This window comes from Dreissena polymorpha, chromosome 5 (assembly GCF_020536995.1).
Source record: "Dreissena polymorpha isolate Duluth1 chromosome 5, UMN_Dpol_1.0, whole genome shotgun sequence".
Taxonomy (NCBI): domain Eukaryota; kingdom Metazoa; phylum Mollusca; class Bivalvia; order Myida; family Dreissenidae; genus Dreissena; species Dreissena polymorpha.
In genome coordinates this window covers 48,135,270-48,160,911 of record NC_068359.1, presented here as the reverse complement: position 1 = coordinate 48,160,911, position 25,642 = coordinate 48,135,270, and the positions used below count along the sequence as shown (strand labels likewise).

The 25,642-nt window shown below is 34.9% G+C and overlaps 1 protein-coding gene and 1 long non-coding RNA gene across 3 annotated transcripts in view; both read left to right on the top strand.

The window, feature by feature from the left end:
- The window catches only part of LOC127832490 (integrator complex subunit 13-like), a 130,917-nt gene that overhangs the window by 86,001 nt on the left and 19,274 nt on the right, over positions 1-25,642 (top strand). For both annotated transcript variants that reach the window (XM_052357993.1, XM_052357992.1), the window contains exons 6-9: positions 11,567-11,786; positions 12,575-12,659; positions 14,890-15,015; positions 22,772-22,861. In XM_052357993.1, coding sequence (XP_052213953.1) covers positions 11,567-11,786; positions 12,575-12,659; positions 14,890-15,015; positions 22,772-22,861 — 521 coding nt within the window. The remainder of the gene's footprint in view (positions 1-11,566; positions 11,787-12,574; positions 12,660-14,889; positions 15,016-22,771; positions 22,862-25,642) is intronic.
- LOC127832497 (uncharacterized) lies at positions 13,973-14,564 on the top strand. The gene is made up of 2 exons (XR_008026921.1): positions 13,973-14,214; positions 14,377-14,564. It is a non-coding gene; the product is annotated as an uncharacterized LOC127832497 (long non-coding RNA).

The window sequence follows — 25,642 nt, the reverse complement described above, 5'->3', positions numbered from 1 at the left end:
GACTGTCAGTATGACTTATCAGTATGACTTACGCGTCTACGGCTTATACCGTATTTTGCAGCTTCATTTGTTTGGTATTTTTACAGAATTTCAATTTCTAAAACATCGTTATAAAAAAATGAGAAGGTTTTTTCTCTCTCCTGAAAAGTTGGCATTTTGTAGCTACGAGGTTTGAGAACGACAGCGACGATATATTCATTTTAAACAATATATGTTTACCAGCAATTGGTATAAAACATGCAATTTTTCTCTGGTTTTGTGTTACGCATTATTCATTTCTTATGCAACTGTAGATTTTGCACATGTTTAAAATGAGAGATGAATAATTTTGTAAAATGTTACCATAATATAGCTTTATATTTATTTTCATTTTTAATAAATCACGAGAGATGAACATTTGATAAATGATTGTGATAAATGAACTGTTCATTGTTAGTAGTATAATTATAGTGATCTGGTCCTTGTTCTATATCCTGGTTGCAGAGTTCTTGCTTTATATGCTTGTTGATCATCAAGGCCTTGATTTTTATCCTTGCTCTATATCCTTGTTGATCATCAAGGCCTTGATTAATATCCTTGCTCTATATTCTGGTTTATCCTCAAGGCTTTGATAAATATCCTTGCTCTATATCCTTGTTGATCATCAAGGTATTGATTTATATACTTGCTCTATATCCTGGTTGATCATCAAGGCCTTGATTAATATCCTTGCTCTATATCCTTGTTGATCCTCAAGGCCTTGGTTAATATCCTTGCTCTATATACTGATTGATCATCAAGGCCTTGATTAATACCCTTGCTCAATATCATGGTTGATCATCAAGGCCTTGATTAATATCCTTGCTCTATATCCTTGTTGATCCTCAAGGCCTTGATTAATATCCTTGCTCTATATCCTATTTGATCATCAAGGCCTTGATTAATATCCTTACTCAATATCATGGTTGATCATCAAGGCCTTGATTAATACCCTTGCTCTATATCCTTGTTGATCTTCAAGGCCTAGATTAATATCCTTGCTCTATATCCTTGTTGATCCTCAAGGCCTTGATTAATATCCTTACTCAATATCATGGTTGATCATCAACGCCTTGATTAATATCCTTGCTCTATATCATTGTTGATCATTAAGGCCTTGATTTAAATCCTTGCTTTATATCCTTGTTGATCATCAACACCTTGATTTATATCCTTGCTCTATATCCTTGTTGATCATCAAGGCCTTGATTTATATCCTTGCTCTATATCATTGTTGATCATCAAGGCCTTGATTAATATCCTTCTTGATTGCCCTTACCTTGCTCTTTCAAAACTACTGCTTCATTAACCAGACCCTTTCTCTGTATCTGGCTTGATTATTATGACCTTGTATCGATGTATACCCAGTTCACACAGGCTAATCAGGGATGACACCTTTTACCTAGACTGGATTTCTGTTAAGAAGAGACTTCGTTCAAACAAAAAATTCCATAATGCAGAAAGTGTCCTTTAACTTAAAATTTCAATAAAAGCAGAAAGTGTTATCCTGTCCATACTACATAAAGCCCAGTTTTCCTTCGGTGCGTCTCATAAATAGACCTATTACATATCAGGAGAAGGCCACATTATATGTTGTCAGCAGCTTCCTTTGGTCAATGTTATGTTGAACCACCATAAAGACTTGTTGAGGACCATTTTCCCCAAGTAATGGCAGTTTATACCACCCTGGAGAGATATTTACAGGGTTTTACAAATCTCAACTGCAGACCATGCAAGTAATTGTCCATCTTTGACTACATATTAGTCATGTTCTGAGAAAATTGAGCTTAATGCATGTGCGTTAAATGTCATCCCAGATTAGCCTGTGCAGTCCGCACAGGCTAATCAGGGACGACACTTTCCGCTTTTATGACATTTTTCGTTAAAATAAAGTCTCTACTTAGCAAAAATCCAATTTTGGCAAAAGTGTCGTCCCTGATTAGCCTGTGCAAACTGCACAGGCTAATCTGAGATGACACTTAACGCACATGCATTAAGCCCAGTTTTCTCAGATCCAGACTCATACGTACATAACAGTACATCCATCTGGGGAGAACAGGTCCATGGGAGGTTATCAAGTGCATGTTCAGCTTGTATTTGCATGTATGTGTTTGTGACTGTTCAGGTTTTATGCTGTTTGCTGCTCATCAGTATCTAAGGGTTGGAAATGAAGCCTTTAAAACTTGAATCTAGTAAGAAAGGTCTTTTATTCAATTTAATTTTTGCAGGGACTACAAATGCGTCAAAATAGAATCCAAGTGGTAATGGGTTAACAAAACATGACTCACCATAATAGGTGGACACCTGGACATGTTTCAACCATGAATATACATGTAATCTTATTAGCATGTGCACATGAGATTTTATCAGGTCAGTTTGTACACAACAAGTCTGGTTTGCATTATACCCTTGATTATAGAGCTAGATTTGTCATTGTCATCTCAATACTACTGCAATGCATCCTTTAATGTACCCCAGATACAGAAAATATAACAACACATACCAGACCAATTGAGACTGTACTACTACGCCAAAAGTCCGATGTCGTAAAACGCTCTACAGAATTCGAAACAGACTTCTCTTCGAACAAAGCTTACCTCAACATCCTTTTTTGGAGTATGAGTTTTAATGATATAGAGGTGTCATTTAACAAGAATTATATGTTGCATTAGAGGATGGTACTTCGGGGCTTTTAATGACGCAAAATGAAATATTCATGACGTTTAAAAAAATTAAAATTAAGGAGCCGGTTTTCCAATAGCAAAAAAAGTACTCAAATAAAATTTATTATTCAAATATTCAGACATTTTTAGCTCGACTATTATAAATGAAATATATAAAGTGGAGCTATCCTACTCACCCTGGCGTCGGCGTTCCCGTTAGCGTGCAAATGTTAAAGTTTGCGTACCACCCTAATAATTAAATGTCCATTGATATATTGCTTTCATATTTTGCATACTTCTTTACCAACATGACCCCAACCTATAAACAATAGCAGACAACTGTATCAAGCATTTTGTAAAAATTATGGCCCTTTATCCACTTAGAATATGCATATTATTGATAAATCTATGTTAAAGTTTGCGTACCACCCCAAATATTTTCAATGTTTCTTGACATATTGCTTTCATATTTTGCATACTTCTTAACCAACATGACCCCAACCTATAAACAAGAGCAGACAACTGTATCAAGCATTTTGTAAGAATTATGGCCCTTTTTTCAATATAATATGCATATTATTGATAAATCTATGTTAAAGTTTGCGTACCACCTCAAATATTTTCAATGTCCCTTGACATATTGCTTTCATATTTTGCATACTTCTTTACTTACATGAGCCCAACCTATAAACAAGAGCAGACAACTGTATCAAGCATTTTGTAAGAATTATGGCCCTTTTTTCACTAGAATATGAATATTATTGATAAATCTATGTTAAAGTTTGCGTACCTCCTCAAATATTTTCAATGTCCCTTGAAATATTGCTTTCATATTTTGCTACTTCTTTACCAACATGACCCCAATCTATAAACAAGAGCAGACAACTGTATCAAGCATTTTGTAAGAATTATGGCCCTTTTTTTGTCTAAGTAACTGAATATTTTGTTAAATTTTGTGTTTAGATCCACTTGACTTCAAAAGTATCAAAGCTATTGCTTTCAAACTTCAAATATTTTCTTACTATTATGAGGGTACTGTACCTACCAAGTTCAATTTGACCTTGACCTTTGAATGACCTTGACTTTGAAGGTCAAGAGTAAATTTTAGTTAAACTGCCATAACATCTTTATTTATGATCAGATTTTCTTAATACTTTGACAAAACAACACCACAATGGATTCCACCCCACGCCCCAACCCAGAATCCCTGCCCCCCCCCCCCAAAAAAATAAATAAATGTGTTTTCCCTTTTTATTTTTGAAAGATCATCTAATAAATGACCACACCCCACATTATACCCCTCTCAAACCCCCCCTACCCCCCCCCTACCCCCCCCCCCCCCCCTCAAAAAATAAATAAATTTATATGTTTCCTTTTTTATTTTTGAATGATCGTCTAATAAATGACCACACCCCACATTAAACCACCCCCCACCCAACCCAAAAATAATTTGTTTTTTTTTTAAACATGGTTAAAAAAATAATAAATATTTATTTACTTTATTTTTGAAGGACCGTCCAAACTTCCCAACCAAGCTGCAATGTATTGCTATTTAACTTTAAATAAAATCTTATTAGTTTGTTTTATGTCTTTACAAGTGTTCAATAGAATGTGGAAAATATACCTGAACTATTACCTTGACCTTATTGAATAATTTGAACAATTACCCCATGATGGCTTACGTTATACTGTCAAACACTCGAATAGTTGAGTGCGCTGTCCTCTGACAGCTCTTGTTTCAGTTCCTAGTAACTAGGCATGTCCTATTATTTGATCATTGAAATATATTTTTTTTGTATAGAGCAAAGTACCCTAATTTCGACAGTTTAAGGTTAAAATGTGTATACCAATTTATTTGATCGTATCCTCCTTACTTCGACATACCACTAACTTAACTTATTGCATCCTGTGCTTTTTAACTGTATACTGTCAGGTAAGGATGCTTTATACGTATCGTACTTACCTACAATGTTAACAAAGTATGAGATCGTTATTTCGACATAATGCCCCTTATTTCGACACCCCTAGTTTGTTTAAAAAAAAATTAATGTAAACGAAACTTATATTCTTTCAATGGAACAGAAAATTACCACAACATTTAAAAATTGTAATTTATATTATTCTTTGGGTTTGCGCTAAGTGGCGTACCGCTGTATATTATGCGCGATAATTGTTTCCATATGCCGATAACAAAACCCCATGATGTCCAGTGTACTTCATAAAAATGGCCATACGCCCAAAATAGCAACCCGTGACGTAATCTGTCGATTAAAATGCTTCAATCAACACTGCTTCCTAAAGGCTCAATGCGTTTTGCACACGTCTCGATCAGTCTTAACTCCGCCTTTTTTCAATCCGATTGGCGTTGACACATTCGCTGTTCACTGTGCGAACCGCGCTTAATTGGAGTAAGTGCTTGTTTATTGTCACGATGTTTTGATAACACTAACCTGTGAATGTCGGCAAAGAAGTTGAGACCTTGACTTAGACCATGTTTGGCCAAAAGTTGTTTATTGTTGTAACAGTTAGTAGGCCAGCTCCATTGTTTCAATAAAGAACATTGTAACCCATTTATTACTTGTCAAAATATTTTGTTGGCAAACACAGATATGAATTTGACAAAAATATTGAACTTGTACTACCAAGCATTCGTACGTACGCTTGCCGGTTTTGGCATTCAACTTTCGACAAAACGGAAATTAGAAATTGATAAAAATGATTCTAAAAAAAACAGAAAACAAACAAACAATTAAAGCAAAAGAAACACCAAAGTCGCGTGTTTTTCAGACGACTTGGTTAAACCAGTTTGACTGGTTGGAGTTTGATGAAAAGAACAAACGCATATTTTGCTAAATCTGCTGTGCAACAGGGTTGCAAAATTCATATACCAAGGATGTAGCTGCCCCGGCGAAATGTTGTTCATGATTTCATGAACACTTCAAGCCAATCAAGAACTGTTCATGAACGGTTCTGAAAAAGTTCCTGAGCTTGGTTCATGAACTTTTGGACATGAACTGTTCTTAAGACATGTTCATGAACTGTTTATGAATTATTGTTGAACATTTCAAAGTTCATGAACAGTTCTTCATCTAACCATAAATACTTAGTGATGAACATTTCATGCACAAGTATTTCTAATGACTTTTCTGAGACAGACTTTAAGGATCCATCATGAATAATTCATGAATTCCTTTGTGCTAGATGTTCCATACATATTTTTGAAAGTAATATTGAAATGTCTAGCATACAAATCTTGTAGATTTGTGAAACCTGTGCAGTTTGTATGAATATGCATATTACTTTCACCACTGTAAGTTAGAGTTCTTGACCTGTTCTAGAGGATTTTAAGAACATTTGTACAAGAACTGTTCAAGAACTGCCTTCAACACTTCAATAACTTTTTAAGGACCTTTCCTGTTCTTGAATTATTCTTAAACTATTCTTGAACACTTTAAGAACTTTTTTGAACAACATGTTTCCTTCTGATGTTCTTAAACAGGTCTACACAATGTTTTTGAACGTATGATGGACTTTTTAAGAATCCAATATGTTCTTAAAAGGATCTGTCATTGTTCTTGGAAGACTTAAAAGACAAGTTTAAGAACGTTTTAAGGACATGTTATTTCAAGAACAGTTTAAGATGATATCACGAACTCAATGTACATTGCATTGCTGTTTTTACAAAGAAAGAATATTGTGTGCACAGGAAGTTGAAACGGAAGGCACATGGTTTATGTTATATTTGAAAATGTAAGTCTTTAATAAATTACCGGCTGAACTGATCAGCCATTGGTTCCATTTCAAGTTCTTTGGCACTGTTAGTGTAACCATTTCAGGGAAACCATTGATTAGTAAATGATTCTTGAACTGAAAATGAGACTTTTCATAATCTTTTCAATACATGAATTATTCATGAACATATAGTGCAAAGTTGTATTATGAAATTTAAAGAGTATTATCAAACCTCTTGTATCTCAGTTATTAGTGTTATATTTAAATATTGTTGTTATATGTTGCTATCAATATGTTAAGTGCTAATACAAGACTTGTTTCTTCTTACCCTGACCTGTTTGTTGAGCTTTAGTAACACTTATGATAACCTTTGCATAAATTGACAAATTCTTGTTCATGAATAGTTCATGAACACTTCATGCCACCTCAGTTCATGAACTCTTGAAGAACTATGGTTCATGAACTATTCACTTACAGTTCGTGAACAGAAAATGAGCCATTGAAAAATAGAAGGAAAATGTACATGAACTGTTCGTGAACAGCAAAACCCTGAAGAATTTTTCAAGAATTGTGTTGTTCATGAACTGTTCAAGAACACTTCATGCCATTGATGTTCATGAATAGTTCATGAACATTTCATGCCATAATGGTTCAAGAATAGTTCATGAACATTTCATGCCACACGGGTTCAAGAATAGTTCATGCACACTTCATGCCATAAGGGTTCAAGAATAGTTCATGAACACTTCATGCCATTAGGTTTCAAGAATATTTCATGAACACTTCATGCCATTAGTGTTCATGAACAGTTCATGAACTAAAATTTCAAGAACTTTTCAAAGACGTGGTTCATTTTCTGTTCACGAACTATTCGTGAACAGTTCATGAACTCAGTTCACGAACAGTTCATGAACTGTTAACGAATTATTCGTGAACTGCAGAACAACATTTCGCAGGGGTGGTATTAGTTGCAATAATCCAACTTCCAGCTATTTACCCTCAGGTCGCTGTACGTATGTACTCATAAAAGCTCAGAGCATTCAAGAAAAACTAGAGCTGGTATGTTCATGTTATATTAAATTACCCAGTAATGATGTTGATCTATATAAAACGTGTTAGTTGACTACTGTGCGAGTTGACTTAGGTACGAGCTGACCGGCATCCATATATCTATATATAATGAAAAGATTACATAAGGCAATGCGTAATAGTTATTTAGTTATATTATTCGCTATGTCGAATTTACGGTCCAAACGATTTTTTGGTATCCTAACTTCGACACCCCTGCATTTGCCGTCAAAAAGCTCACAGCTTAGTAGAACTGTTTAACAATATGATCTTCCATGTTTGTTTTTCCATTCTCATTACAAATTATAAAGTATTCCTGCAAAAAAACGAAAAGAGACTTACCGTTCGTTGCTGCGTGATTTACAGCTTTGTATAAGGGCCGTATTCGCGTAAAAACAGGAAACAATCTGTGTTAATCAACCTTGGTTTATGAAAAAAAAAAATGCACATTTTTACGGGTGAAATATTTTGATGTCAGAAATATATGACGTCATAAAAAATGAACTCAAATTCAGACTAGAACGCACCGCACTAGGCTGAATTAGATAAAAAATGTCAAAGCATGTCGAAATAACGGACATGCCGAAATTAGGAGACTTTGCTCTACACCTAATTCTAAGCAGAGATTTCAAAAGCTTTTGAAAACTAGGATTCAATTGACCCCGTGGTTGGAACTTTTAGGGGTCAAATGAAATTTTCCATTTTCCAAGGTTAAAACACTGAAGTCGAAATATTTTGTTGTTGGATATTTGTTGAATGCTCTGGAAATGTTTCCTTGTATAACTTGCTTGCTAAAGATAAACTAAGAAACAACATTAAGCTTAATATAAAATACATTTTATGTTATTTTCATGGCGACATTTGCATTAAAATGATGCAAGATCAATAATTTTGAAGAGTCAAAAGTGACAAAATTGCAAAATGCTTGCAAAATGCTTGCATCAAAAAGCATGATTTTGCTGCAATTAAAATCCCTGTAAAAGCATATTTGAAAACACCGTTTTTGATTAATTGCCTCTCATCTTCTTTCTGTATAGAATTCAAGATTAAGTGATACGTGTTATTGTATAAGCTTCTTTCTTGGACTAATTCATGGCTTCTGTATATTCCCTGATTATAGAAGTCCATGTCTGTAAATTTCCAAGGAGAGATAATAACATCCCCTTCCTGGACAGCTTGTCACTCATCCTGTGCTTACCCATATCCGATTTGACATGACCCACAATTCTGAAATTGGTTTTTTGAAGCTTTATTGTTATTGACCAAATTGTTATTTAAAAGTATCCTTATATTGGAAAGCTGATTGGCATGTAGTGTTGAAGCATTGCTTTTTCTGGATCTTTTGTCAAGCCTGTTTGCCAAAAGTTTGTGGATAGCAGTTTCAATAGGGAAGTGTATTTTCATGCATACAAATGTGTGTGAAGCATGTACCAACTGTACCTTTGTCATTCATTTTGCATGTTGAAGTAAATTTCTACAAATGTTCACCATTTAAGACAACATGTCGCATGTTACACCCATATCCCTATCTCAAAGGTTAAGGTCACTGTTAGAGGTCAAAAGTCAATTTTGCTAGTGAAACGGCTTGACCAGACTGTAATTTTGTCAATTTTGAATAAACTTTCCTCAAATGTTCACCATTTAAGACAACATGTAGCACGTAACAACTGATTCCCTATGTCAGAGGTCAAGGTCACATTTAATGTTCAAAGGTCTGATTTGGCTATATAACAGCATTTCCAGACTGTAACTTGAACTGATTCCCCTTTATCAGAGCTCAAGGTCACACTTAATGTTTAAAGCTCTGATTTGGCTATTACCGTAAATTTGCAGCCATAAGTCGACCTAAAAACGCTGCCAAAATTGACTTTATAAGTCAACTCGACTTATGGATGAGGTACTAAATTAAAAAAATAGAAAAACATATTTCTGTACCGTTTTTTTAAAGTAATAAATCTCTGAAGCGGAGGAATGATGACTGTTTACGGTAAGGCCGACTCGTCTTTTACTTATATGTCCGCCGATAACAAAATATTCATGTTTACATTGGTTTTTAATTCATTAATCTTCGTAATAAGTCCAAATAAAAACATGTAAAAATAACTTCGAAAATATCAAACATTTGTGACATACGGTAAAGTGGTGAAAATTATACATGGCAATTTGTCTATTGATACATCACCCGCTGTCTGCTAAGAACAATAGTAAATCGACTGCTGACACTTGTACCCATTTAAAGTTAATCCGTGTAAATACAAACTGTCAACAGTTGCAGGTGTCTTCATGCCACCAATTATCGCTTCTCGGCCTTTGACTAAGATCAAAGTGTAAAGTATAGTGTTAGCATCCTTTCGATCATTTGTCTTTATTAACAGCATTTCCAGAGTGTACCTTCAACTGTTTCCCTATGTCATAGATCAAGGTCACACTTAATGTTTAAAGGTCTGATTTGGCTATAAAACAGAATTTCCAGACTGTAACTTCGACTGAGTCCTTTTGTCAGAGGTGTAGGTCACAATTAATGTTTAAAGGTCCGATTTGGCTATAAAACAGCATTTCCAGACTGTAACTTCAACTGAGTCCTTTTGTCAGAGGTATAGGTCACAATTAATGTTTAAAGGTCTGATTTGGCTATAAAACAGCATTTCCAGACTGTAACTTCAACTGATTGCCTATGTCAGAGATCAATGTCACACTTAATGTTTAAAGCTCTGATTTGGCTATTAAACAACATTCCCGAGAGTAACTTCAACTGATCCCCTATGGCATAGATCAAGGTCACACTTAATGTTAAAGGTCTGATTTGGCTATAAAACAGCATTTCCAGACTGTTGCTTCAACTGATTCCTTTTGTCAGAGGTCAAGGTCACAATCAATGTTTAAAGGTCTGATTTAGCTATAAATCAGCATTCCCAGACTGTAACTTCAACTGATTCCCTATGTCAGAGGTCAAGGTCACACTTAATGTTTAAAGATCTTATTTAGCTATGAATCAGCATTTCCAGACTGTAACTTCAACTGATTACCTATGTTAGAGGTCAAGGTCACTCTTAATGTTTAAAGGTCTAATTTGGCTATAAAACAGCATTTCCAGACTGTTACTTTAACTGATTCTCTATTTCAGAGGTCAAGGTCACACTTAATGTTTAAAGGTCTTATTTGGCTATAAAACAGCATTTCCAGACTGTAACATCAACTAACTGTTTCCCTATGTCAGAGGTCAAGGTCACACTTAATGTTTAAAGGTATGATTTGGCTATAAAAACAGCATTTCCAGACTGTTACTTAATCTGATTCCCTTTGTCAGAGGTCAAGGTCACACTTAATGTTCAAAGGTCTGATTTGGCTATAAAACAGCATTTCCAGACTGTAACTTCAACTGATTCCCTATGTCATAGGTCAAGGTCACACTTAATTATTAAAGGTCTTATTTAGCTATAAAACAGCATTTCCAGACTGACACTTCAACTGATTCTCTATGTCAGAGATCAAGGTCACACTTAATGTTTAAAGGTCTGATTTGGCTATTAAACAGCATTTCCAAACTGTAACTTGAACTGATTCCCCTTTATCAGAGGTCAAGGTCATACTTAATGTTTAAAGGTCTGATTTGGATATAAAATAGCATTTCCAGACGGTAAATGAATTACAATTCTAACACGACGCGCGACTTGTTTTCTATTGACAAAGAAGGAAATCAAGTGTGGGTTATTCTGCAATAATATATGGGCGGAACTTAAGGTTTCGAAAATAGTTCTGTATAAATAAAATTGCAGTAAAATGCACGTGCTAAAACCAGGTCCTGCTCTAAAAGAAATGTAATAAATGTAGCATGTATAGAAATGTAATGAAACAACAAATTGTATATTTGGTGATAAGGGCATTACCACGCCTACAAAGAATGCTAATTTGTTAGGAAACGTAATTAAGAAAACATTTATAGCATGTGCTTCGCACTCGTGATTTAATTCCTACGCATCTATACTCCTTACTGTGGGTTATTCCACAACAAACCATGATAGAAAAATATTATTTCTTAAGCATAATTGACTTTGGGCTGGACTCGTACTTTTGTATATTTTCAGTTTGCTGCCAATAAATTTCTGTGAACTGGATCTGATGCATGTCGTCCCTGTGGATGAGGTGCCCACTATCTCCCCCAGGGCGGGGCACGAGATCTCCCCCATCCTCTCGTGCACGGTGCACGTGAGTGAGTCGGGCAGGGAGCAGTACAACCGGCTCATACAGATGGCGTATAACCACTACCGCCTCGCCTCCACAACAGTCACTGGCATACCCATGAAGGTGGGAACACGTTGAGTTTTGTTTATATTCAAATATTTTAATTTCCAATGGGCCATTCTCCCTCCTTCTCTGATGGAAGTAGGGCATTTCTCAGCTGCATGAATATGTGCATTTTAAGTATTGGTACCCAGCTATCCCAGGAAGTATTCGTAATTATATTGACCATGTACTTGCCACTGTTTCTTTAACCCTATTTGCATAGTGTGTGGTATCAATGGCAGGTCTGTTTTATTTCACTATTTAGAACTGTTGGGCTCTCTCTTTATTGAATTTGACATCTTTATTTGTCATCTGCCACAATGATTAGTTTGGTGTTGTGGCCAAGGCTAACTCCTAGCCTACATACAATGTAAAAGAAACAGTATATATTGTAAATAAATATAGAATTAAGATAGAAATATCTGATTTTTGTGTGAAATTATGTTCATAAATAAAACATTACAATTTGCTTAAATGCAAGTATGATGTAAGAATAATCAAACAGCAGAGAAATTTAAGCACAATTAATTTGGGCCTGGCCCTGTGAAAAGGGGGTTTAATGCATGTGCTTAAAGTGTTGTCCCAGATTAGCCTGTGCAATCCGAACAGGCTAATCCGGGACAACACTTTCTGCTTTTATGATTTTTTTTGTTTCAAGAAAGTCCCTTCTTATAAAAAATTTAGTTTAGGCGGAAAGTGTTGTCCCTGATTAGCCTGTGCGGACTGCACAAGCTTATCTGGGACGACACTTTACACACGTGCTTAAACCCCCTTTTCTTAGAGCACGGCCCATTTCTATTTGATTGCAGGAAGAGCAAAATGCAAGCTCCTCAGCTAACTATGATGTGGAATTACTACATCCTGCAGAAGCCCATGATGAAATTCTCAAATCTGGTATTTAACTGGGATAATTTCCTTAGTTTGTCCGATAATGTAATGTTCAGGCAATGCTCTCAATAGAAATGGTCTTATTTTGTGAATGGACAATCAAAATGCTAATTGTATATACAGTCAATCTTGTATTTAGAGACCACTAAAGGGAGTAACCAAAAGTGGTCTCTTAATAAAATGGTCTTTAAATAAAAAAAGGCCATTTGGGATGAATGCAGACCTTTGATTTTAAACCCAGCTGTAGGATTATCTCCTTTTGACAAATTGATTTCAACTCTTGTAATCAAATGAATATAAATATAAATAAAATTAATAAAACAATGTCTTACTTAAAATTAGTTTTATTTGTTCTCTCTAATTGAATGTATTTAGAATTTAATTATAAGTATAATGTAAATGGTTTGCATGGAGAATTTGGGTTTTTCCGACTCAAAACTCATTCGCGATTTAATTTACGTGCACTTTTTCTCTTAGACACTTCCAAGTAACCCGAATTGTCTCATTTAACATTAACACTTTCTGTTTTGACATTTTAATTTCTGCATGTAAGCTTATGGAAATCGGACTTGATTATGGTACAAAGCTAAATAAATAAAACACGTCGATTTAAAACTAAATAAACAGGCTTGATTGGAAAATTTGCTAACACAAACTAATTAGCATAATAGCAATTACATTTTGTAATGAACGGATTTCGACACATGTTACCGATTAATAGTTGTTTTTTTTTACACATCTCGAAAACGCTGTGAAAATGTTTGTCGCGTCAGCGCATTGTTTCTGAAATAAAATCGGCGATCAAATGTGTCACTTAACGTCCCAGATAGTAAACTCTTTAACCCGACTGTTGGCAATACCATGCTGTATTATTCAACACCAAAAATTGATACGCAGTCAGCATTAACACCGGTCAGAACCGGTCATCGAGACAAAGGAAAATGGCTGGTGTGAAATCAAAACAAATAAAGGTGTTATCATTAATCTTATCGACTTAGATAAGCAATTAGCACTTATTTGTCCCTGAACGGTCAACAGATTTACCACGTTTAACTCAAAGTGGTCGCTTAATTCAAGACTTGGACATAAAAATACACTAAAATCAGCGGTCGCTGGTCGCGTAAGACAAAAGTCGCTTAATACAATATGAAAATATAGTAAAAAAGCTCGGGCGGGATTCAAAGTGGTGGCATAAGACAAAATTCGCTTAATTCAAGTGGTGGCAAGAACAAGATTGACTGTAATTCATTAATATTGGTGCGTATTTTTGCACATTAATTAAAATATTTCTAATTCTGCAATTTTTAACCAGGTTTTCCGAAGGAAAAAACTGGTTATTAGATTGGCGATTGCGGGCGGGCTGGCTGGCTGGCTGGCTGGCGGGCTGGCTGGCTGGCGGGCTGGCGGGCTGGCGGAATAAGCTTGTCCGGGCCATAACTATGTCGTTCATTGTCAGATTTTAAAATCATTTGGCACATTTGTTCACCATCATTGGACGGTGTGTCGCGCGAAATAATTACGTCGATATCTCCAAGGTCAAGGTCACACTTTGAGTTCAAAGGTCAAAAATGGCCATAAATGAGCTTGTCCGAGCCATAACTATGTCGTTCATCGTCAGATTTTAAAATCATTTGGCACATTTGTTCACCATCATTGGATGGTGTGTCGCGCGAAATAATTACGTCGATATCTCCAAGGTCAAGGTCACACTTTGAGTTCAAAGGTCAAAAATGGCCATAAATGAGCTTGTCCTGGCCATAACTATGTCATTCATTGTGAGATTTTAAAATCATTTGGCACATTTGTTCACCATCATGGGACGGTGTGTCCCACGAAAGAATCACGTCAATATCTCCAATGTCAAGGTCGCCACGACTAAAAATAGATTTAAAAAAAAAAAACTTACAAAAGGGGTTAATTTTTTTTGGTCATTTCAAAAGTTCAGTTTGAGTTTTCTCCCTTTATCAGATTTTTTTTTCACAATGAAAACCTGGTTTTGTGACAATTTTGTCCCTTGTTCTTATTACAATACGAATCAATTTGTTATTTAAAATTTATTATTTGAATTATTTGAATTTCCTACTTTTGCTGTTTTCTGTGGCACAATTTAAAAACAAAAAAACAACTATTGAAGACAATCAACTTTAAGAACTTCATGCATCAATTGTCACACTTATTGAAATAGTAATGCAAGGAGATGTTTAGACATATTCAAAAGACTTTTTGTTATTTTCAGATTTCAACAAGATCGGCTCCAATTTTCTTTCAGGATCTGTGGAGGGTCTTATGATAGATTCGAAAGAGGGTCTACCAATAAGTACTATCACTTTGAAGTGGTGCACACCAAAGTCTAGTGTCCAAGGTATCATAAGATATATTCGAAAGAGGGTCTACCAATAAGTACCATCACTTTGAAGTGGTGCACACCAAAGTCTAGTGTCCAAGGTATGATAAGATATATTCGAAAGAGGGTCTACCAATAAGTACTATCACTTTGAAGTGGTGCACACCAAAGTCTAGTGTCCAAGGTATGATAAGATATATTCGAAAGAGGGTCTACCAATAAGTACCATCACTTTGAAGTGGTGCACACCAAAGTCTAGTGTCCAAGGTATCATAAGATATATTCGAAAGAGGGTCTACCAATAAGTACTATCACTTTGAAGTGGTGCACACCAAAGTCTAGTGTCCAAGGTATCATGAGATATATTCGAAAGAGGGTCTACCAATAAGTATCAACACTTTGAAGTTGTGCACCCCAAAGTCTAGTGTCCAAGGTATGGTAATATAGATTGGAAAGAGGGTCTACCAATAAGTATGTACACTTTTAAGTTGTGCACCACAAAGTCTAGTGTCCAAGGTATCGTAAGATAGATTCATATTCATTGTCTACCAATAAGTGTGGACTCTTTAAAGTGCACCCCAAAGTCTACTGTCTAAGGTAACGTAAGTTAAAGTGCACCCCAAAGTCTACTGTCTAAGGTAACGTAAGATGTATTCAAAAGAGTCTACCAATAAGTATTGACACTTTAAAGTGCATCCCAAAGTCTATTGTCAAAGGTAATGTAAGATCAGATTTCTGAACAAAACTTGCAGAGAAATCATAAGGAAGTTCAGGGTGTGTTTTTTCGGTCAAATTTGGGGCCGATATTCAGCCCCATTCTCTATCTAAAACAGTACATATTTTCACAAAATGTTTGTCTAAAACTCCCAGTAGAAGGTTTCCGAAAAAATAAATAATACTGAAACTATTAAATTCATCTCATTACCAGCTTTATGAGTTGACTATTAGCAAATAACGCCCCATTGGCGCATAAAGGTACCATGTGCCCTCTAATTTCAATGTCACATGGTACCTTTTTGCACCAATTATTATAATATTATTTTCGTCTGAACCTTATGCCATTTTGTGCAAGTTATCTGCCTTTATTTGGAGGATTAGAATGATTGAAAGTTAATAATTTAATCAACATCTTATCTGATACTAAAAACATTGAGTTGTATTCAGGGGTTTTCTTAGCCTTTTGAGGAAAAGGATTCTGGTCAAATTTGGTTTGTTTGAATCAATTAAATGACACATTAAGGAATTTTTTATCAACGAAATGGACCATATTGGAATGTTTTTATCAACATACATTGACACTTTAAACCTTGATTTTGAATATAAAGCATGGTTTTAACTTCAATTGACAGTCTGTTCACAGGCTGTTTACACCATGTTATATACACTTCAACACCGTTATTTCAAATACCGATAATCCGAAGTCACCGTTATTTCGAAGTATTTTTCGGGTCCCGATATTGGTTCTTCTTTGTTTAAAGGGGCCTTTTCACAGATTTTGGCATTTTTTAACTTATTCATTAAATGCTTTATATCGATAAATGTAAACATTGGATCGTAAAAGCTCCAGTAAAAAATCACGAATAAAATTAAAAAAAGGAAAAGAACATTGCCCGGACCAGGTTTCGAACCAGTGACCCCTGGAAATGCCAGAGTCCTGAAGTAAAAACGCTCTAGCCAACTGAGCTATTCCGCCGAGTACATATACGTGAAGTATTTTATACCTTATATAAGCAATCTTCGTAGTTTCACAAAATTTAACGACAAAAACAGAACTCTCCAAATTATTCAATCGTTTCGCATTGCAACGCTTTATAATTTTTAGGTTTTAAAATCGTCAAAAGATGCATATAATGGCTATATTAGACCATGGTAAATGTTCAGTATTACTGTTTCCTCACAAATATCATAACTAAAACGAAAATTTGCGAATCTGAAACAACTTTTTTCTATTTTGTCAATTTACCAAAGCGTGAAAAGATCCCTTTAAAGTAAAATTTCATTGTTAATCTGAACTTCATTAAACCAAAGAAATCGTTAATTCGAAGTTATTCAGTCGGTCCCAACACTATAATTTGCACCTTAATTACAATCTTTAATCCGAAGTCAAAACTGCAAAATACTGAGCGTAATTTCACACCTTTGTCGTGGCTCGTCAAAAGCCGATAATTACACCTTTGTCGTCTGCGCGAACGCCGGTGTTCAGAGAGACATTGCGTATTAGTTAAAAAAATGTTAATTTATGTCCGAAAATGTATTAATATGTAAGTATGTCTGAAAATTTGTGCTATTCATTTTATTTTTAGCTCATCTATTTTTTGAAAAAAAATTATGAGCTATTGTCATCACCTTGGCATCGGCTTCGGCGTTGGCGTCCGGTTAAGTTTTGCGTTTAGGTCCACTTTTCACAGAAAGTATCAATGCTATTGCATTCAAACTTGGTACACTTACTAACTATAATGAGGGGACTGGGCAGGCAAAGTTAGATAAGTCTGGCGTGCATTTTGACAGAATTATGTGCCCTTTTTTTACTTAGAAAATTGAAAATTTGGTTAAGTTTTTTGTTTAGGTCCATTTTACCTAAAGTATCATAGATATTGCTTTAATACTTGGAACACTCGCAAACTATCATAAGGGGACAGTAAAAGGACAAGTTGCATAACTCTGGTTGTCATTTTTACGGAATTATGGCCCTTTTTTGACTTAGTAACTTTGAATTTATGGTTAAATTTTGTGTTTCGATCCACTACTTCTAAAGTATCAAGGCTATTGCTTTCAAACTTCAAATACTTTCATGCTATCATGAGGTTACTGTACCTGGCAAGTTCAATTTTACCTTGACCTTTGAATGACCTATTATTAAATTTTGCTAAAATTGCCATAACTTCTTTATTTATGATTAGATTTGATTGATACTTTGACAAAACTACTCTTACCTGACATACCACAATAGACTCCACCCAAACCATCCCCCGTGCCCCCCCCCACCCCCGAATCCTCCCCATCTCACAAGATCATCTCACAAATGACCACCACACCCTCACACTATACCCCCCCCCCCAAATATTTTTTTTGAAACGGTTAAAAAACACTTAGATTTTTTTATTATTTTATTTTTTAAATACCGTCCAACCATCGCACCCAAGAATCCCTTCCCCCCCCCCCCTGAATTATTTTAATTTTTTCGCATTTTTTTTTTCCGCATTATTGGAAGATAATGTAATAAATGTCCACACACCCACACTATACACCCCTCTTCACTCCACACCTCCCTCCTTTATGATTGAAATTGAGAGTCCCTTCACCTTTAAAAAGAAAATAGATGAGCAGTCTGCACCCGCAAGGCGGTGCTCTTGTATAATAATGTAATAAGACAAAAATAAAAACAAGAAAAATAATCGTTTTATTCCTCCGTTTGTTACATTTGGAAATCTATTCCTATCTGACTAGTTTACGCTTTTCGTTAAGCGTGTAACCGAACCATATGAATTCCACAACGTTTCAATTTTAAGGAATCAAAGAAGTCTTCTGTCAAATGTTTATTTCGAATTATCGTTAATCGGAAGTTTTTTTAACGGTCCCGACGACTTTGAAATAACGGTGTTGAAGTGTATTACGTTATTCCTACTAAACGCATAAGAGTACATATTGTACTTTTAATATTTATGGATCTCCAAGCTGTGTGATGTGCCATATTTTCATTGTTCAGCTCAGTTTCACCTTCAATACAATTTGGAACATCCTGCTTTCTGATCTTTTTCCTATAATACTTGCTTCTGGTCGACGGCATGTTATGCTCTGCAATAATACGTGACACTTTTGCACTCAGTATATTCTCGATATCACTGCTTTGTTGCAAATTGAAATTGGCATGGAATTCTGATAAGACAATTTTGTTTTTATATAACATGTCTCCAGTGTCCCATGTTAAATAATTATACCCCTAAAATCAAAGTTTAGGGTGGTATATAGGAGTGAACTTGTCTGTCAGTCTGCCGGTCTGTCTGTCTGTCCGTCCGTATTAAGTGTCTGCTCTCTAATTCAAGTAGTTTTCATCTGATCTTCACCAAACTTGGTCAGAAGTTATATCTAGATGATGTCTAGGTCAAGTTTGAATATGGGTCATGCCGGGTCAAAAACAAGGTCACGGGGTCTCTTAGTGCAATTTAAACATTGAGCGTGCATGTTGTCCGCTGCCTTTTGTAAAGACAACATGCAAAATATTCTGTGTCAATGAGGCATGTGGGGGTATTTGTCACATCTGTGACAAAGCTCTAGTTTACGCAGATATCGCCTGCTGATCCTGAATACTGTATTGTTTAATTTGTGGGTTATATTGACGGTTTACAGTCAACTTGTACCTTGGTCCACTCGCACGTATTTTGGTCAACTCACACGGTGGTCAACTCATACCTTATTCAAACTATTCATTTGGTAATGCTTTCTCGACTAGTAATTTATGCATACACACAAATAAGAAACACATTTAGAGTTTAATTACCATTTTTTATGTCAATATTTGACAAAATTCCCACAAATGTTTTTCACAAAATAACACAGCTTTACACCATGTACACAATTATAGCAAACAAACATTTACATGTATTTATTTTTAATGTTTTTGAATCATGGACAAAACTTACATTATCACAAAACAAAGATGATTTTCTGTTTTAAACATGCTTATTCAGGTAAAAACTCATTAATTAAAATACCAATTAATTTTGTTGAATCTTGCAAGTCAATAAATTAAAGTGTGCTGTACTTGTAGACTGAATTTTTTGTTAAGAAGATACTTTTTTAATAGTTAAAGTCAATCTAAGCCGAAAGTGTCGTCCCTGATTAGCTTTTGCAGACTGAATAGGCAAATCAGGAACGACACTTTATGCACATGCATGGAGCCCTGTTTTGGCTCATATTTTTGTTTAAGCCATCATTTTATCTGATAGATACCGTAAAAATGCAGTCATAAGTCGAGATTTTTTTCCTCAAAAATTTGATTAAATTTACAGTCTCGACTTATGAGGTCGTCCATGAAAAATAATGATGACATTCAACTCAGATCGATCTCCGCGGAAATGGTTAAAGTTGTTGTTGTTGTTGTATAGAAAACTTGTTGAAATACGACACACAAAATTTGCTCTTTTAACTGATACTTACCAATTAATATAACCACAGTTTGCCGAAACATTTCCCTTGTTTTTATTTTCATAATTTAATCCAAAGTTTTCAAGTAAGCAGGTGTTTTTTTTACAACTGAACGTGTAAACAAAAGATCGAGTCATTTTAAAGTAGAGCGAGAATTGGCAACCTGTGTAAATTTACAGTTTGAAGTCATCAAAGGAAAGCCGCTTCCTGTCAAGAAGCCATACAGCATCACCCTTCTCGCCGATAAAATAAAATTTCTTTAATTTGTGAAGCGACATGTTTAACCAATCGCGAGTTTGTTATTCACTGGTAATCGTCCAATTATGTTTCAGCACGTGCATAGCTCCGCCTTTGAATTTGTTATGTAGAACAAAGGTAGAGTTAGCGGTCTATTGGTTATGTCAATAATTGTCATAAAAACGTGTTTATCAAGGAACTAATCAATTGTTTTGATAGTCAGATTAAAAGTACAAAGATTTTATTACAGTGATCACAGTGTGTCATCGGATTATAAGTTTGTGGATTATTACTAGCGTGGACAATTTAATGCAAACTTTATAATAATAATTATTAATTTGATTTGTGAAAATGCCTCAAAAACGCCAACGCCATGCGTATGACAATACGTTTAAAATACGCGTGATAGAATTTGCAGAGCAATCAATTAATAATAGTGCTGCTGAACGCGAGTTTGGTGTTTCGTATGTCGTTGATGTGTAAATTACGATGTACATGTATATAAGTTCTGGTTTCCTATGTTGTCTTTGTTTGTATGTGGTTCATTATGATTTGCTTGTCTATATTTTCATATATTATTTTCGATTTCCTAAATATATATCGTATTGATTATATTAAACAAAGTCCATAATACACGTGTCCGCTATGTCTATGTCGCACAGTGCTAATTGACGTCATGGTCTATGTATAGAATAAAATCTTCCCGTACATTTAAAATTGCGTCTGTTTATGAAATTCTTGCACGGAAATCATCTCGGATTTTTGTATCATTTTTTAACCCCCCCCCCCCCCCCCCCCCCCCCCCCCCCCCCCGACTTATGAGCGGGTAGGCTTATGACTGCATTTTTACGGTATGCATTCGCCTTTATATGCTCTAATGTGAAGTCTCCTTTAACCCTTTACCATACCTATTTTGAGGCATTTGTAGTCCCTTAAAAAGTAAATAAGTAAAAACCGAATTAATTGAAGACCTTTCTTTCTAAAGTCTCCTTTAATGCATCTAGAATTTTGTATTATTTTTACCCTTCTTGGTCTGGTGCTGTGATGTTTCAATATTGAGAGATTATATTGTAATTGGACACTGGCTCACTCAATTTGTCTTAAAGCCGTAATCTTTGAAGCCAGTCACATTTCTCTGAAAGATTTTGTCTTCCAACATTGATCCATTGTCTGTCTGACTATGTTTGTTTATAAATTTACGATTACCATTGTTACCATGACTTTTATATATGGGCTATAAAAGTAATTAAATTGGTTGCGTTATTAATATGATGAGCCATAATATTGTTTCCAAATTGAAAATATGAATGAGCTATATATCCCAGACATCCATTATCTTTATGTTATTTTTATGTCATTGTGTTATTGTTCAAATTGGAAAGAAAACCATTCTTTTTGGCATTTGGTCGTATGAGCATATTTCAATACTGTCATCATTTGTTTTTATGGTATACCTCTTTTGCTTAGACTATTAAAAGCTTGGGATATTTCTGTAGTGTATTGATATGTATTCTTGTTAACCCAATTCTGTAGTGTATTGATATGTATTCTTGTTAACCCAATTCTGTAGTGTATTGATATGTATTCTTGTTAACCCAATTCTGTAGTGTATTGATATGTATTCTTGTTAACCCAATTCTGTAGTGTATTGATATGTATTCTTGTTAACCCAATTCTGTAGTGTATTGATATGTATTCTTGTTAACCCAATTCTGTAGTGTATTGATATGTATTCTTGTTAACCCAATTCTGTAGTGTATTGATATGTCTTCTTGTTAACCCAATTCTGTAGTGTATTGATATGTATTCTTGTTAACCCAATTATGTAGTGTATTGATATGTATTCTTGTTAACCCTTTACCACTAAGATGCGTATTTTGATGCATTCGTTGTCTCTTAGAAAGTTATATTTAATTTAAGACCTTTCTTACTAGAGTCAAGTGAAAACGAATATGTGCAAACAGCATAAAACTAGAACAGCCTGCGAGTAACTTTCAGTCTGTTCAGGTTTTACGCTGTTTGCTGCTCACCAGTGTCTAAGGGTTGAAAATTAAGCCTTTAAAACTTGAATCTAATAAGAAAGTCTTTAATCAAATTTAACTTTCTAAAGGACTTCAAATGCGTCAAAATATTTATCTAAATGGTAAAGGGTGCGTCAAAATACATATCTAAGTGGTAAATGGTGCATCAAAATATGTATCTAAGTGGTAAAGGGTGCGTAAAAATACATATCTAAGTGGTAAAGGGTGCGTCAAAATACGTTTCTAAGTGGTAAAGGGTTAAGCCCAATTGTTCCATTATGAGTCTAAATTGTTCCTCTTTCATCATTTTTTTGTGAATTGTAAAAAAAGATTATGCGTATGACTAAAGTTGATGTTTATTTCTACTACAGACCTTCCGGCCTGCACAGGGGCCTACAGAATAACTCCAGTAGACGTTAACAGTCGACCCTCGTCCTGCCTAACGAATTTCTTGCTGAGTGGTACGTGAACATGGTGCTTAAACCTTTCCAGCATTTTGAGGTTTTTGTAGTCCCTTAAGAAATAAAATCAAAATATTCTTAATAGATTCAAGTTTTAAATGCTTCATATCATACCATAAGATATTGATGAGCAGTAAACTGCGTAAAACCTGAACAGCCTGTGAGTTACTTGCAGACTGAAGTGGTTTTATGCTGGTTGCATATAGCTGTTTTCACTTTGCTTCTGAGTGGGAAAGAATTAAATTAAAAATACACACTTTTGTGATAAAAAACTGCATGTGCTAACAGTTACAGCACTTTAGGGTTGTAAAAAAGGTAGTGAATTTAATAACTGGACCGAAATTGTTTTATTGTAATTTGCCTGAGACATTGTATAAGGTCAGATCTTTTATATAAAAGTTTCCTGATAAAACAGTATCAGCATAAAAAGAAACAGATGCAAATATTCATTTATAATGATATTGATAATATAATTATATGAGGCAAAAAACTCAACCCTTTTATGCCCCCGGATCGAATGATCGGGGTATATTGTTTTTGGCCTGTCTGTCTGTCATTGTCTGTCATTTCATGTGTGTGTCACAAAACTTTAACCTTGGTCATAAATTTTGCAATATTTAAGATAGCAACTTGATATTTGGCATGCTTGTGTATCTAATGCAGCTGCACATTTTGAGTGGTGAAAGGTCAAGGTCATCCTTCAAGGTCAAAGGTCAAATATATGGCATCAAAGCGGTGCAGTAGGGGGCATTGTGTTTCACGAACACATCTTTTGTTTGTTCTGAAATAAAAAAACAACCAGTCTTACTATGTATTGTCAAGAACAGTCAAACTGATTTTTGTGACATGCAGAATAAAAAACACCTTAAGGTATACCATGTGTTGTGAATCAAGACAGAGAGTATAATTGAACGACCTTGGAAATTGTTTGTTTACATTATTGGCCCCCCACCCCTCCCCCTCCGTCACATACGCAATAATGCACACACAGTGCTGTTGTAAGAAAGTCTGAATACCTAATTGCATTAGTAGAAATACCGAGTCCTACTGTTTTATGAGAAGAAGGTGCAGTAATGACTGTTACCTGGATGTTGACAAATCATATTTATTTTGTATTAACTGGAGTGCATACCTTTCATTCACTTGTCATTAATATTCACATGGAAATGTTGGAGTAATTACTTGATTGTCATTGCTGTTCTATCTGTAAACAGCTATTAGTAATTAGTAAACATAATAGCCTGCAATAATGCAATAACTTGGCTTAATGTGTGTGCATAAAGTTTTGTCCCAGATTAGCTTTCACAGTCAGCCCAGTTTTGTCCCAGATTAGCTTTCACAGTCAGCCCAGGCTTATCTGGGACAATTCTTTTTGCTTTTGTGGAATTTTATTTTAAAGGAAGTCTCTTTGTAACGAACATCCTGGCTAGGCTGAAAGTCTAGTCCCTGATTTGCGTGTGCGGACTGCAGAGGCTAATCTGGGATGATACTTTAAACACATGCATTAAGCCCCATTTTCCCATAGGGCGGCGCATGAGTGTAATACAATATTAAATAGTAGCCGTGTCTCAACCTATCTGCTGACTCTGACATCACATAATTCAGCCATGGTAATTACAAGCTTTGTTATTGTCAGAGTATCTTGCATGCTATTTTCTGAATTATTACAATTATTATTGTTAATTTACAATCGTCAATCACATATGATGTTGGGTAAACACATAGATACCATGCTATCTTGTACAAAAACATACCTTGTTGCTGTTGTTATGTATTTATAATTCAAGAAGCTCATATGAGAATTCATTGTTCTTGAGTAAATATTGTTTATCTCATTTTTTGGTAAAATCTTATAATTTCTGCTTGCAAAAGATTGCATCCTCTTTGAAAAAAATATTAAGAAAAGCTTTTAATGTCAAAAGACCTAATAGAAAGATACAATAGAAAAGTTGTGAATTTAAAGAATGTACTATAATTTTTTCTTTGAGAATTCTGAATATTGTGTTTATTATTGCATGTAGTGGCTATATGAATATTTATGGTTCCATTGAAACCCTAATGATGTACTCGAAAACCACAATCTTTGCTGCCATATCTATATCTTGTAACATGATTTATTAGAAGTCTGCAGGGAGGCAAATCCCACTTTTAGGATTTAATTTACTTCTTTCAAATATTATTAGGAAATATTCTGCCACGTGCCCATTTGAGCTTCTTTTCATGGAGAACTGAAATGTCCTGTAAAATACCATGTTTTTTAGAAGTCCAATGTATTTTGGACAATGATGAATGGAGTGCAATATATGTATGTGAAGTCCCCAGAGAGAAATACAGTTTCATTATCTAGTTTGTCAAACATCTGTCTTGACAACATATTTCTCTATGGATACTGTATAGAAAATTGAACATGTTCTGTTGTGATTCAATAAGATAATAAAGCAAATATCTCAGTAAAGCGTATGTCAAGCTAGACTGATGAATGTTTTCCTTCCTGACTTTGTAATGAGGTCACTGCACCAACGTTTGTATGACCCCCGCCCTCGTGAGGCAGAAGGCATTATGTGTACTTGTTCTCAGTTTGGTAAAATGATGATTTAAAAAAAATATAATAGATTTAAATAAAAAATACATCACGTTTAAACAAGCTTAATAACGCTGCTGACTAAAAAAAGTTGTTAATAATATTGGTACATTAATTGATTATCATCACTTGAAATAGGTAAAATTATCAAGAGTTTGTGATCGAAGCTTTACCTAGAAAATTAGGAAATATTTTAAGTA